This window comes from Lethenteron reissneri, chromosome 58, assembly GCF_015708825.2.
Source record: "Lethenteron reissneri isolate LAM-NWPU_2019-01 chromosome 58, ASM1570882v1, whole genome shotgun sequence".
Lineage (NCBI taxonomy): Eukaryota > Metazoa > Chordata > Hyperoartia > Petromyzontiformes > Petromyzontidae > Lethenteron > Lethenteron reissneri.
Window position 1 is genome coordinate 8,200,372 of NC_083836.1, and position 15,301 is coordinate 8,215,672.

General features: G+C 51.9%; 1 protein-coding gene across 3 annotated transcripts in view; it reads left to right on the forward strand.

Moving 5' to 3' along the window:
• The window catches only part of KLHL24 (kelch like family member 24), a 60,993-nt gene extending 46,638 nt beyond the window's left edge, over positions 1 to 14,355 (forward strand). For all 3 annotated transcript variants that reach the window (XM_061575660.1, XM_061575658.1, XM_061575659.1), the window contains exons 7-10: positions 3,665 to 3,783; positions 11,194 to 11,382; positions 12,228 to 12,416; positions 12,598 to 14,355. In XM_061575660.1, the coding sequence (XP_061431644.1) occupies positions 3,665 to 3,783; positions 11,194 to 11,382; positions 12,228 to 12,416; positions 12,598 to 12,786 (686 nt within the window). In that variant the 3' untranslated portion in view covers positions 12,787 to 14,355. The remainder of the gene's footprint in view (positions 1 to 3,664; positions 3,784 to 11,193; positions 11,383 to 12,227; positions 12,417 to 12,597) is intronic.
• Positions 14,356 to 15,301: the final 946 nt, after the last annotated feature.

Sequence of the window (15,301 nt, forward strand, 5' to 3'; positions counted from 1 at the left end):
CGTCGTGCGTGCTGCTGCTGCTCACCCCCCCCCCCCCCCCGTTACTGAGCCGAGCCGCGAGGAGGCGTCGTGACCGGCAACTTTCGGAGCGTTCAATTCGCTCGCCCCATTTCTCTCCGACCCTTCCCCCCCCCCCCCCCGAGCCTTCCGCCACTGCTGCTATAAATTGTTGTGTTTGCCGGAGCCCAATTATTGCTGTATAATGAAGCCCTATTTAGCAGCGTGCGCGGAGCATGGGCACGCGCCGCTGTGCTTTGTGTGAAGGCTGCGAAGCGGTCGTGCCGATCTCGGCGAGGAGCGTAAACCATCGCCACGCGGACTCCGGTCGTTCTCGTGGCGGCAGCGGCCCCTGCAGCAGCGGCTTTCGGCTGCTCGTCATCGAACAAAGGCGGCGGTCACCGCATCGCGACGCTTTCGGACGCACTTCTACGACCGTCTGGAACGCACCTTCCTTCCGATATTTGAAAGCCAATGGATCTGTGCACTTTTAAATCATCTCGATTGAAAATTTTATTTCTTTCTATTTTTTTGTGTTTAGTTTGTTGTCCTCCCCCCCCCCCCCCCCCACCGGCACCTCCGATTAGCACGGTTAATTGCGCACGGTGCGAAAGAAGTTCAACATACAACATACATACGTCGCCTATCGATCCAGCAGGGACTGTGTTTATTGACATGTTGACCTATTGAGAGAAGTAGGTGAATAACAACGCCACCCCTCTCCCATAGTTTCCATGTAAAACATTTTTTTTTAACACACAACCCATACACCAGTAACAGCCTTTTTATTGGCAGCATGATTAGTGCACCCACTGTCGACTTGCTCACAACGTGGTTCTGGTTTTGTCCATGGCGAGCCGAGTCAACCCCCCCACCCCCCGCCCCCCAAGTTAGGATTTGACCGCTCAGCCTTCGGGGTGCAGGTTTTGTTTCGTGCGCGGTCCGCTGGAGGGTTCCTCATAAACTAAACAAATTTTTATTTTACCAGGTAGGACCCACTGAGCTATGCGTATATTTTTTTCAGGAGCAACCTGGCCACATAAGGTAACTCAACGAAGTGGCTTATCACGTGGACATTTCTAGCAGCCAAATACTCTTAAACCAGAGGAACCGGAGAAAAATCCACACCACCACGGCGAGAGAGACACGCAAACTCCAAGTATACAGCAGCAGGCGTCAGGGTCGGGATCGAACCCACGACCTCCTGCATACCAGGCGAGGTAGTTAACATCTCCTAGCCACCGTGCCGGCTCCCGAGCCGGCGACTCACGGGATCTTGTCATGGTGCTGCGGCATCCCCGGCTATCAGCCACCTCGTAACCCTTTCTTAAATAGGAAACTGTTGTTTTTGCCGCTCCTAAACCAGGAGTGTGAAAAACATCGATCGCTGACTCCTTTCCCGTTCCGAGTACGTCTTTCAAGTTGCAGCGTGGGGGTGTCCCGTTCACCGCCGAATCTCAGAACGCGCGAGCGGCGCGGCTTTAATTTGATTCAGCGAGGCGTCGTAGCGCTGCTGTTTTAAGGACGCCGTACTCGCCGCAGGGAACCGCAGCGGCACGACCGCACTCTACGATGGCCGGCGCCAAACTGCGCCACGCGCCCTCCCGCGTAGCCTTTTACTTCCGATTCGGTTCCGATAACGTACGCGTACGTGGACGTGTACGATGACGTACACACGTGCGATGTACGCGTCGTACGCGTGTGTCATCGCAATGGGGAGAGGGTTAATCGTTTTGCACGCCCCGGCATCGCTTGACCGCCGGGCGCAAGGCACGCGTCCCCGCGTGCATTATTCACGTTCCCCCCCAGCCTCTCAGTTGCGCCTCGCTCTGCGTTGCCTGGCAACGGACCATTCGAGACCGTGACTGGAGGAAAAGCGAGCGGGGGGTTTTTGTTGTTGTCAACGTGAATAAGTGGAATGAGAGAGGGGTTTTTTTTGTCATGGTTATGAGGGGGAGGGGGGGTACGTTAATAAAATGTCATTCCTGTTCCGAATATCGGAAGCCTATTTCATTATTTGGCCAAATCTAATGATAACGTATATTTTGAGATGATATTTTGGGTAAACTCGACAGACAATATGCTGACCTTTCTTGCCAGCGTTAAAATATAACAACAGGTTTTACCCTTTCCAGCAATAAAACAATTGTGTCCAGATGTTAAAACACCAAAACAGAATCCTTATTCAAGGAGTCCGGTCTGCATTACGTACTTGTGGCAAACATACAAACAAAAAAGCATGCCCTGATAATCAATCGGTTTCAAAGACAATGCATCATCATATACTACCAGAGCATGTTTTTTGTTTGCATGTTCACCACAAGTACTGTGTGTGGTTAATGCAGACCAGGACTCTTTGAATAAGGATTCTGTTTGGCATCTTGACACCAGTTTTATTGCCGGGAATGGTAAAACCCGTTATATCGAAAGACACTCTCCATTTCGCTGTTTCTCAGTGTCTCTCGTCTCCCATGGTCTCTCTGTGTCTTCCTCTGTTTCCTCTTCTCTGTCTCTCAGTGTCTAGCTCTCTCTCTCTGTCTCATTTTGTCTCCCTCTGTGTCTATGTCTCTCTCTGTGTCTTCCTCTGTCTCCTCTTCTCTGTCTCTCTCTGTGTCTACCGCCTCTCCAATGAGGCTACCACTGGTTTGTCCGGGACTCTTCTCAGCGGGAGGGTTCCCCATTGAGATGATGGAGCATGCTCATTGTTGAATGTCAGGCATGTGAGAGGAAACCGGAGTGCAGAGAAAGTCCGCAGAGGGGGTCACACTGCAAGCTCTGCACAGAGGGATTCAATCCATCGCTCGACACAATTCCCTCACTATTCACGAACTTGCTATCCGCAATTTTGGCTGTTCGCGAATCGCATCCGGAACTCAATAGTTAAATAATTTCGTAGCTCAGTGGGCTTTACCTGGTAATATACCAAAAATATATATAACATGAAATGTACATTTCCTATACTTTGCACTCCTATCGTGTGTTGTACTGTTTGTTGTTGTAACGTGATGCTCCTACTGTTGTGGAGTGACTCATGCAGACAGCTATGGCTGCAGGGTTTTGGTAGTACATGTTGTTTATGCCATTTATTGTGAAAATTCCGTCACAGTTCCTATGATCACTGTTTCATTGGTGGCATGGCTTTATTTTGGTGATTTCTAAAAGTGTATTGGTTTAGCCATGTTTGTTGTAGTACAGAGTTAGACTGATGGCCTTAATCTAAGTTGTCTTGTGGTTGTTGTTGGTTGTTTGACTTGCATCCCACTGGGATTTTTGCACACAGCGTTGGTGTACGGTGCTTTTTTCTGAAATATTTTGCTGTCTTTTCTTGGATTTTCTGTTTGCACTCAGTTACATATTCACTTTAAGATGTTTTTGTTCATGTTTTTTTGTTTGTTGCGGTTGCACCCGATTCAAGAGCCGAATGGCTCACAGGGCTATACCTAATAAATTAACTTGAACTTGACATCTGTGAAAAATAGCTTCATAGCTCATCGGATTCCTCCCGATTCTCCTTTGCAGGTGGGTGTCCTGGTCTGTACATTGCCGCTCGATGCTCCGGTCGCCCCCAAGGTGGGCCCCGTATTCTGCTTGAATTCCGTGTGACTGTCCCTCGTGTGTTGCTCCTGCTCCCCCCCCTCGCCCCCCCCCCCCCCATGCCTCTGTGCAGGTGGACGAATCAACAGCCGCGACGTCTGGATGTACAACTCGCAGCTCAACGTGTGGGTGCGCGTGGCGTCGCTCGCAAAGGGAAGGTGGCGGCACAAGATGGCCGTGCTGCACGGAAAGGTGAGCTGCTCTCCGCGATCGTCGCGACGCCGTTTGGAATCGTAGTTCCTCATCCAGCGGTGGATTGATCGGCCAGTGATCGTCCCGCTGCTGGATGAAGGCCTCCGCCGAGTCGTCTGTGATGACGTAGGCAAGAGAACAAATGAGCAGCCATTATGCCTCCTGTAAAGTCTCCGAGGCGGCGCCAATGATTGTTGTGTGTTACGTATATTCTGTCGGTTTTGTGTTGAATTGGGGCCCGTGTCTTAACAAGAAAGGGCTCCTTGCCGATGAACGTCTGGCAGTTTGCCACCGCTGGTTCAAGCGAGCCTGGCTCTGCTGGTGAAACCGGTCCAGAGTCTTGCTTGTGCTGAACCACGCTGTTGAAATTACGCGCCCCCCCCCCCCCCCCCAAAGGCTGTATGTTCCAATGGGTTATGTCAAACATTAATATTTTTTTACGTGAGAGGAGACAGATATGGGAAAGAAGCATTTTGTCTTGCTCATTTATCTATTTGCAATACGATGAGACCGGATCTGAAGATTCTAGATTTGAAGTTTTCGTGACTGCAAGGATTCATACTCTTAGGTTTTTTCGGTAAAGTCACGTAGGTAAAAAATAAAATTAAAAGTGAATAATGGAAATAAAATAAAATAATAAATCACGACGTTTCGGAGGCAACACAAGTCTCCATCATCAGGTGGGACCGTCACAGAAGTAATTTTAGCTGTGACGGTCCCACCTGATGACGGAGACTTGTGTTGCCTCCGAAACGTCGTGATTTATTGTTTTATTTTATTTCCATTATTGACTTTTAATTTTATTTTTTACCTACGTGACTTTACCGAAAAAACCTAAGAGTACGGATCTGAAGACACGTGCGGCAAAAACACATTTATGGGGGCACATTTATTTTGTATCGAGAACGAGGAAGCTGGTCCCATAGGCAGTGGAATTGAGGACGACTTGAGCCCAGACTTGATCAGAGGCAACGAGTTGACAGCACAGACGGCTGGGGGGAAGGCAGATCCAGGCTATCGGGGACATCTGTGAAAAATACTGGACGTCAGTGAAAACTAATGGACATCTGTAAAAAAAAATAGAGCTTTATCGCTCATCCGATTCCTCCAGTATATCTACATATTCGGATTCGGAGGAGAAGGAGCGACCTCGCGAACGTAGCTGCACGTCAGCGCCCACTCCGCACGTACAGTCTCTCGATCGTTGCTGTGGGCGGCCATGACATTTCATCATGCACGTAAAGCCATTCTGCATGAACCCGGCCGTAGCGTTGTCATCCCTGTGAACCCCTGATCAGTGCCCTACCTTAATACAGACCAAATCAACTCTTGTTGGTCACCCCGTGCCCCTTATACATTTCAACGTTCATCCTACAAAGTCCCATCGCAAGGGAGACACACAAACTAATAGACACAATTTTTTTTTGCCCGTATCGAAACGGCTGTACGCTGTATTGACTTTAAAACTCAATTTCCCTGTACAGGAATACGGGGTAAACTGTATGGGTTGACACGGTATGCGTTTGTGGGCCAGCAAAAGCATTGCAGTGGTGCGGCAATTAATCGAATAACATGGATTCGTACGCTCGCGATGCGTGCATCGAATGCCTCGCGTGGGAATCGATTCTGCCCTTGGTATCTGCTTCGTGTATTTGTGTCACACAAGTCGAGGCATTCAGAACATAAAATATATTTTGACAGAAAAAAGCTCTGTTGTTATCCCATATCTGTCAACCCATATGGTTTACCCGTAATCTTGTACAGGGAAATTTAGTAAAAACAAAAATCCCACATTTTTTTGTAGATCGTTTCGTATATCTTAGTTAAAATGTAGGCTTAAGTTTATTTCTCGAAAAGTTGTATGTGCTCGGAGAATGTGGTGAACTCTCAGTATAACTCTCAGATAACCGGAATGTTTGACACCCCCTATTCCCCGTGGATGCCGGATAATATCCCACAATGCATTGAATCGGAATGAGCGGTGAATCGTTCCTTGTCTATTGCACAGCGGGACACAGTGGGACATGGAGACACAGCAGGACACAGGGGAACACAGTGAGACACACGGGGACACACGGGGAGACAGGGCGACACAGAGCCACACAGCGGGGCACAGCGGCATACAGCGTCACCAGTAAGATGAGCCAAGATGCACCTCACACTTTAATAGCAAGCATTTGGTTTCAAAGTTGAGCATTGCGAGTGGATGTTATCGTTGGCATGTGTGGACCTCAGGCGAAAGCAGCATATTTTAACACCCTGTCAATTGCTTCGAGAGCTGAATGGAGTTCAAAAGAACTCGAAAACAAACACCTTGTAAAATACCCAACGCAGAAGCTCATGGTCCACCCTCAACCGCATCCACAGCAGATGATGCAGCTACCTGATGTAAAATGTTTAACTTTCCAGCAATGTGCAACTGTGGTCACCAAAAACACACCGCGCAGTACAGCGTATATAACGACGCAATGCCCGCCGATCCACAAACCAGAAGGAGACATCGCAGCGATGCCCCTGACGCCGTTATGTGGGCCTGACCACCTGAATGTGACATTGTAGTTGCTGCTCTACGTCTACATCAGCAGCAAGAAGAAGAAGAAGAATTAGGCAATGCCACGGTTAGACTGTTTCGTGTACAGGTGGATTGAATATGGAAACTGGATCTGTAGGACTAAAGATTGCGGAGAGCAGGAGAGGGGAAAGGGGGAGATTGAGCGGTAGGGGTGGCTCTAACAGTTATTTTAAAACCTAATCTAAAAAAAGACACACACACACACTTGCGTGCGCACACTCCGGCAAGTGTAAATATAGGTTAAAGGCGCAGCCCTGCGATTGCGTCCTCACACCACTTTCAGTGTAAGGGCCTCCACCAGAGGGAGCTCTAAAGAGCCCCCCCCCCTGCCCGCTCGAGGGTGTTTTTGGCCTACTCTTCCTCGCTGGCCGGAAATCTTGAAACAGGCGCAAGTACCCACACTTTCCCCCACCACACGGGACCTGCCGATCCGTCGATTGTGGTGAACCCATTCATCATGCTGGGTGAACGGAGGCATGGGCGGGAGGGGTTTAATATAAGTCGTCCCCTGTTGTTGTAGAAGTGCCGCGCCGGGAGATTGAATTTAACCGGCGACCTCCGGATTGCAAGTCCAGGGCGCCGCTGAGCGTTAAACGGCGGCGTCTTCATTTTAAAAACGACGTAAACCAAGGACACATCTGATTTATTTTTTTCAAAAGACATGCATATATATGTACCTACGCACGCACAGTCCGTCAAATGTAAAAATACACGCATTTTCTGACACCCACTCTCTCCCACTCGCACGCCGATTACGCGCATCCTGTTGTCGCAGAGGAGCTCACGCGCTGCACGCACGCACACGCCAGCACGCGCGGGGGTCACGTGCCCATCGTGATATGTCCAACGAGCCCCGCAGCCGGTAGCCCGCGTGCGATAGAGCGCGGAGCCGGCTCCTCGCAGCGCGCGTGGAAAAACTCCTAAACTCCCGGCAGAGAAGCCCGCTCCACAGACATCAGCTGGACGCAGCGTCGGCGTCTCCCCCGAGGTGCCTCCGGGGCCGTTTGAAAACTTGCCGCGGCTCCAGTTCACCGCTTTAAAGTCCACGCGTCAGGCTGTTTCCCCTTAGTGTGTTAGTTATCTTGCCCCCCTCCCCACCACCCCCCTTTTCCCCCTCAACCCATGTACATTGGCTGGGGCTGTGGGCCCCACACCCCCCCCCCTGCCACTACGTCCAGTCTCGTCAAGCCAAATCTGAATTCTTGCGGATTTTCTGTTCCCCCCTCCCACGGCAACAAACGCCAAAGAAAGTGCTGCCCCCTACTGTGGGCACTAGAGGTTATTCAAGGGCAATCGCTGAAGTAGTTGAGTGATATCCATTTCCGTGGACCGCTCTGCAAGAGGGGAAGGGTTGCGGCCGTTCTGCGAGAAATCGGGTTCCTCCTCTCGTAACGTGACGTTAATAGCGCAATCGAGAAGACACGTGAGGATTTTTTTTTTTTACTAAAGTCTGCAAGGAACTAAAATTTCGGTGACCACGGACATTCGAGCGTGCGGATTTCGGGGGCTCGGGCTTGCAAGCGCGACGAGCGGCTAACGGTGGTGGTAGTGCCGCACTCATTCGTTGGCATGGGGATTCGGCCGCGTCGCAGACAAGCTCCCTGCGTGCGATCTCACGCAATCGCTCTTTATTTCATTAATTTTTTTCCCCAACGAACAAGTGGCGGCTTGTGCAGCCGAACGACGCTCGCGTTTGGCAGATGTTTGCCAAGCCGGCGGTGCTGGTAGCGACGCAGCAAACGCCTCCCCAGCCACGTCGCGCGACGGCCTTTTTCCCACTCTCCTCCCCCTCACCGCTGTCACCACCCGCCCGGCTGTTGTTTCCCAAAATAAATTTGCACGGCCGTGGAATTATTATTTTTTTTTAGTTTTTTTTTATTGTCCGGGAATTTTTCGGGCTGCCTGGGATAAGCTCTGATGCTGCAGCTTTATTTGTGGGGATTTAAAACGTGAAGGTGCAGCCCTTGAATTTGCTTGGCCACGCCACCGCTGACGGACGGGACTGGAGCTTTGAGAGAGCGTCCCTCTACAGCGGTGATTCTCAAACTTGTTTGGGCCCGCGGACCCATTCGGCCGATGTAAACATTTCCACGGACCACCCAGCCCACCCACCAACCGCCCTGGTGATGAAAATCATTCACTTCTCTCTCTACACATCGATGTGCTGTGCTAGTAACGGATTGGCACGTTCTGTGTACGTGACAGACCTTACTGATGGGCTGTGTCGGGTGGTGGTGGTTTTAACGACGCATTCATATTTATGCGACCTAACCCAAATATCTACGTTATTAAAATGATTAGGGTAGTCTCATCAGGGTAGTTTACCTAACTTAGTCTTTAAATTAAATATCACGACATAAAATATTAATTAATGTCCATAACGAGAGGTACAAGCGTTGTCATTATTGTCCGGATCGGCCTGCATTGACATCACAGCCCGTGGACCCACCTGGGGTTCACCACCTGGTGGTCCAGGACTACTACTCTCTTGAGAACCACCGCTCCAGGTGGTATTTCGGACGATGCATCCACGCTGGCCAGATGTCCTTATTAGAGGTGGGACACCTACACTTTAGCCGACCACAGCGTGCCTTATCAATCATCTAACTTATACAGTTCTGATGGACAGAGGCGGGGGGGGGGGTTCAAGAAACTCGCGTTGCTTCGACTGCCGCGGCGAGGGACGGTAAAGAACCGGCAACCTCCGGGTTGCAAGCTCAGCGTGCAGACCGTTAAACCGCGTCAGCGTCTTGTAGCGCTGCGCGCCACCGTTAAACTTAACGGGGAATTTCAGGAATGGACCCCACGGCTCAGTCCGCTTGAGACGCCCGTAAAAAAATGCTCGCAAACAACGAGGCTGGCCAGCCGGGGCACGGGACTTATTGTGGGCGCCGTCAGGGTTGTCAGCGGCCAGGAGACCACTCGAGGCGATGGCGCGTCCTGGGTCTGAATTCGTGCCACGACTTGCGCTGCCTCCGGCACGTGGCGGCGTGCCCGAGGTCGCGATGAGACGGCGTCGTCCGTGTGGGTACGGACATCGGTCAGCGCAGGGAGATCACTCGCGACAGCCACGGTGTGGGCTGTGCAGTGCTGACCTCTCCCCTCGGCACCGCCACTACTCTTTCAGATTGTGATAGGGTCTGCCACCAAATTAGTTTCACATTTGAGGGTCCTTGCCATGAACATATCGGTCAAGCAAGGCTGATGAGACACTCTGTGTCAAGCAATCCAAAATTTGCTTGTACTTGAATCAATGCTTGCTGAAATTGCCCACTCCTGGAAGGCCGTTGTTTACAGACCATTTTTTTTTACGTGGAGAGATAAACATAGGAAGGAGATGTCTTCTCATCTGCTTTGTTATTTCTCATTCTCCACAACAACGTGAATTAATATTTTGAGTTCTGTTTTTTTCATGTTTTTATTATATTTCAGTCGGAGCCCAGTACAGAGCACAAACCGCGACGTAGGGGTGGGGTACAGAAACTCCGCAGGACATCGGTCCCGAACGATGTGCACGTGAGTTTAGAGGAGCTCACTGCTGCCCCGCTGAGTGGGGACCGCGAGCGGGGTGTGTGGACTTTGATGTGGGAAGGGGAAGGTGAGGGAAGAAGAACTTAACCCCTTTCCCGTTCTGATGACGTATTTACGTGTACGTCATAGATTCTTCTTCCGATTCCGTACCGATGACGTACGTGTACCTACGTCATCGGACGTGTACGTCACGTACGATTCTCAAACGGTATGGTTAGTAAAAGGCCATGCGGGAAGGCGAACGTGTGGCACAGTTTGGCCGCCAGCTATAGTAGAGTGTGGCCGTGGCACTACGATTCTCTGCGGCGAGCACAGTACAATGTTCTTAGAAACAGCGGCGCTACGCTTATATAAATAAAATTAACCGTAAGCGCTCGCGCTTCCCGAGATTCAGCGGTGAACGGGACCCACCACCCTGCAACTTGCAGACGTCTCCGAAACGGGAAAGGGTTAAGTACGGGAGTAGGGGTGGATATTTTGAGTTTGATCATCCAGGATATTACTTCGAATAATAATTCGCATAAAGGAATTCTCACAGGTGGCTGCTGTGAGAGGATATTTGAGTGAAGGCACGGAGGATGACAGGAGGTCGCGGTCGCACCAAGCAAACAAACGAGCGCCTCGAGCCTCATGCGGCGTGGATGCCCGTGGCATCACCGGACACGCCGAATACCGGCGGGCACGCGCCACTCTCACTCCTGCCACGCGTTTGTTGTTGGCACGGTGGCGCAACCCTGATCGATCGTTATCTGAGGTGCTCCGGAAGAATCCGGAATTGTGTGTGTTTTTGCATCAAAGCCTGCATTGGTCAAGTGCTTGATATTTGCAAAACCCCGAAACCGAGCGTTGGAATTCCCCTTTTGTGTAAAAGGTAAAGGTTTAGCCCTGCAATCGCATTCATTTTATAACTAGCATCAACAGATGACTATCCTCAACATATAACTAGCCTCAACATATAACTAGCCTCAACAAATGACTAGCCTTAACAGTGGAAAGATGGAGTTGGCATAGCTCCAGTGGCTTCCTATTAGCGGAAAGAAGAGCGTTCCAGACGGCCGCAGTGACGCATCTGAACACGCGCAATGCCGGTGACCGCCTTTGTTCGATGGCCAGCCAAAAGCCGCTACCGAGCATGACTGGAGTTCGTGTGATGTATGTGTGCGTATGTATATTGGACTTCTTTCACACCGTACGTATCCAACCGCGCTACTCGCCGGCGCTACTCGGCACGCTTCCCAGCAGCCTGTTAGAAGGCGACTGCGGGGTCAGCGACCCGTTGTGTTTGACTTGCGCTCACACGCTTGCAGGTGTACGCCGTGGGCGGCTACGACGGGCAGACGCGCCTGAGCAGCGTCGAGTGCTACGACTCGTTCGCCAACCGCTGGACGGACGTGGCGCCGCTCAAGGAGGCCGTGAGCTCGCCGGCCGTGGCCAGCTGCTCTAACCGCCTCTACGTCATCGGCGGAGGCCCCGACGACAACACCTGCTCCGACAAGGTGGGCCGCCGAACGCCGCGGGCGTGCGTTTTGTGCCGCGGTGGCTAGGAGACGTGACCTACCTCTCCTAGGTGTGCAGGAGGTCGTGGGTTCGGTCCCGACCCTGACGCCTGCTGTATATTTGGAGTTTGCAGTGTCTTCTCTCACCATGGTGGAGGGGATTTTTCCCTACACATTTAGGAAAAATGCATATTGATTGTTTAGATAATTTTGCTGCTCTAAATTTTCACGTGATAAGCCACTTCGTTGAGCTATTATTTGTGGCCAGGTCGCTTCTTAAAAAGAGCTATACAGCTCAGTGGATCTTACCTGGTAAAATAAAAATAGTTTTGTTTGCACACGGACTGCCACGACTTATATATAGGTATTTTTCATAAGTGACCTGGCAAATGATATTTCTACTAAGTGGCTTTTCGCGTGGAATTGTATAGCAGCAAAATACTCTAAACGTGTGATGTTGATTCTAAATGTGGAGGTAAAAACCGGAGGACCCGGAGAAAAATCCACGCGAACACGAGAGTGAGAGAGAGACACATAAAGTTAATGCAAATGCTATCCTAATGGTTTGCCAATTTTTGACTCGTGCAGAGAGAACCCGGAGACTCGTATTGAGACCCATAGACTTGCACAGACCCCATAGACTCACACAGAAACCTCTAGACTCCTATAGAGACCCATAGGTTTACAGAGAGACCCATAAACTCCCCTTGAATTTCACTGCACCGTAGTAGGCAACACGTGTACGGATACAAAGTGAAGCCGGCTCGCTCCTCCTGATGTTCCGCGGCCCCAGCACGGCGCATCACCTGCATCACCCGTCTCCTCCTCCTCGCTGTTAAATCTAGGTGCAGTGCTACGACCCGGCGACCAATACCTGGCTACTGCGCTCCTCCATCCCCATCGCCAAGCGCTGCATCAGCGCCGTGTGCCTCAACAACCTCATCTACGTCTCCGGAGGGCTCACCAACAACATCTTCTGCTACGACCCCCTGGAGGACTACTGGATGAACGTGGCCACCACCTTCAGCAAGCAGGTAGGGTGACCCCCCCCCCACCCCCGCCTAACCCGGAGCGCCCAGAAGAGGGGGAAACGCTCGATCCCGCGCAGGACGGAACGGTTGGCGTTCTCATTTTTGTTCACCCGCGGGCCTGCTACAGGGGATGGCTCTGACACGAGTCGCCTCCCTCCCTCCCTGCTCCCCGCCCCACCCACAGGAGAGCTGCGGCATGACGGTGTGCAACGGCAAGATCTTCATCCTGGGCGGGAAGAGCGAGAGCGGGGAGGCCATGGACACGGTGCTGTGCTACGACCCCGGCTCGGGCATCCTGACCGGCGTGGCCGCCATGCCGCGGCCCATCTGCTACCACGGTTGCGTCTCCATCCACCGCCACCATAAGCACTGAGGCCCCCACCCCACACGCCCCGCCCCCCGCCCCCCCGCCCTCCCTCGCCTTCCCGACGCGTGGCTGCTGCCGCCCGGCCCCATCACCGCAGCCCCTGCTGCCGCCCCTCTCCTCTATCCGGCGCCGCCAGCGTCACCGCGCGTCGCGACCCAACGGCCGTCGATCTCAGTGTGCGGCCGCTTACGAGCGCCCCTCTTCCGCTGGTGCATCCGAGCAGGGGGTACTGCACGGAGCCCTCGTGGGACTGACTCGGGGGAGGGGGGGGGTAAGCAGGGCCAGGTGCGGGGTTAATGACCCCCCCGTTGCACGTGACTCGAGTTGGTATAAATCAAACGCAGCGTCGCCACGCCTTCTACGCGCGGCCTCAAGCCGTGCACGTCATTGGCGCGGCTCCATTTGGAGGACCAGGGCAGCAAGGGCGAAGTTCTTCCGCGCAACTTGTCGCATCCGCTCATCGGTCAGCCAAGTGAGGCCAAGCTGCGCGCACACCGAGCGGACGCTGCCGAGGCGAAGTCCATCAATGGGCGGCACACTCAATGGAGAAGCAGCCCGATTAAAAAAACACACCGCGCACACACGACACGCGCGCGCCTGGAGACGATCGTCACTGAGCGAGCGCTGCGGCGGCCGCACCGGTAACTTAACGCCTAGACCACGCAAACAAACAAACAAAACTCGGCTGCACGTGGAGATGCCGTGCTGTTGTTTTGGCACGGACAATTACGCACGTGTCGGGCGACGCCGGAGAGCCAGGCTCTCTCTCTCTCCCCTGCGAGTCTGTGAACCGTGGCCGTTGCGTTTGACGGCAGCTCTGAGCGCCGCTCTCACGTTAACCTGATTATGCAGTCCAGTGGCGCTGTGGGGGGGTGCTGTGCCACGTCCCTGCGGGGCTGCCTTAATTGCCTGGCATTAGCATCCTGCTGTCAGGTCGTGTGAGCGCCACGTGGCAGGAGCTGCGAGCTCTCTGCTGTGTGTGCGTGCGTGTCAGGTTCTCCCGTTAGCGCGTGGCCTTAGGTCTGGGAATCGTTTCTGTGGCTGGTTTTTGGGTGGGCATTAGTCAAATGCGTATTTATAACGCATTTATAATATAAAAATCCCTGTGTATATTTAAGTTGGGGAAAATGTTGCGTTCGAAAAACGACGGTCGATATGGAGATTTTTTTCATTTTAGTTTCTACCCCAAAACAAACCCGAATTCTTGAACATTTCTATTTGTTGAAAAAAATATTTGAAAAGAAAAATATACCACCAAGTATGTATTAACATGTACCACCAAGAACTAAATAAGCAGTCAACGATAGCGGATCAAAAACAATACCATCCACGAACATGCCTTTTACTGTCACTTGATGCACTTGAAGGCAATGCTCTTTCTGATCGCCTGCGTTCAGCATTTTTCAAAAATCGCTTCTGGCAATGGGCCATCAACCCTTTCCCGTTCCGATGACGTGCGTGTACGTCCACGTATGTCATCAGTTTTTCTTTTGATTCCGTTCTGATGACGTATGATTAACACGGTTTGCTACGTACGGTGCGAAACTAGTTCAACATGCATACAAATACTATAATCGGTACCGAAGCTCCCACAAGGTGTGTGACAGAGTTTGGCACCAGCTATCGTAGAGTGCGTTCGTGACGTGACAGTTCTCTGCGGTGAGTGAAATTTCTTTAAAAGCCACGGTGCTACGCCGCTCTAAATAAAATTAAAACGCTGAACCGCTTGCGTGTTCCGAGATTCAACGGTGAACGGGACACCCCACCCTGCAACTTGCAGTCCTCTCGGAACGGGAAAGGGTTTAGATTTATCGCTGGGGATGAGAACGGAGGCCGTTGATGTGCTCGCGGAGAGATCTCGTGCAGCAGTTACGTACGCCCTTGGTCCGAGGTACGCTGTGGGCTTCTCTGAGCGGACATGTGCTGGGGTCGAAGGCCCCTTTCAACATCGACAATAACCCATTGTTTTTATAGTTGAAGAGGATTGATTCAATTAGTGGATTCTATTTTGATGGCGTGGGAGCAGTTGGCGCACTGAAATCGAATTTTTTTATTGAAACCTAGTTTCTTGAGAACGGCTTTTTGTGTCAAGTTTTTGTGGTCCTTCCCCGCACCTCTGATTAGTGTGGTTGGCTACGTACGGCACGAAAGAAGTTCAGTGTACATACACACATACTGCATTGCGAACCCGGCGATTCCTATTGCCACGCTCTGACAAATGTCACCGATAACAAGCTATAATGTGTGTGTGTCTGTGTGTGTCTTCATAGGTGCTCGCTAACAGCACTTGCCCCTACAGTCTGTTCAGGCTATACGGGGGATCTTTGTCTTGTGTTTGTGTATAGCTGGGGGGAGCGGTGGTGCAGTGGTTAGCATGCTGTGCTATGGACCCGAGTTCGATTCCCGCTCACGGCCAACACCGGTGATGATTATCTGAACCGGTCCTGGGCCTCCCCTCGGTTGACTCGGCCTCAAATGAGCACCTGGAGCCGGTGCATAAACATCGCTACCAGGGAGACAA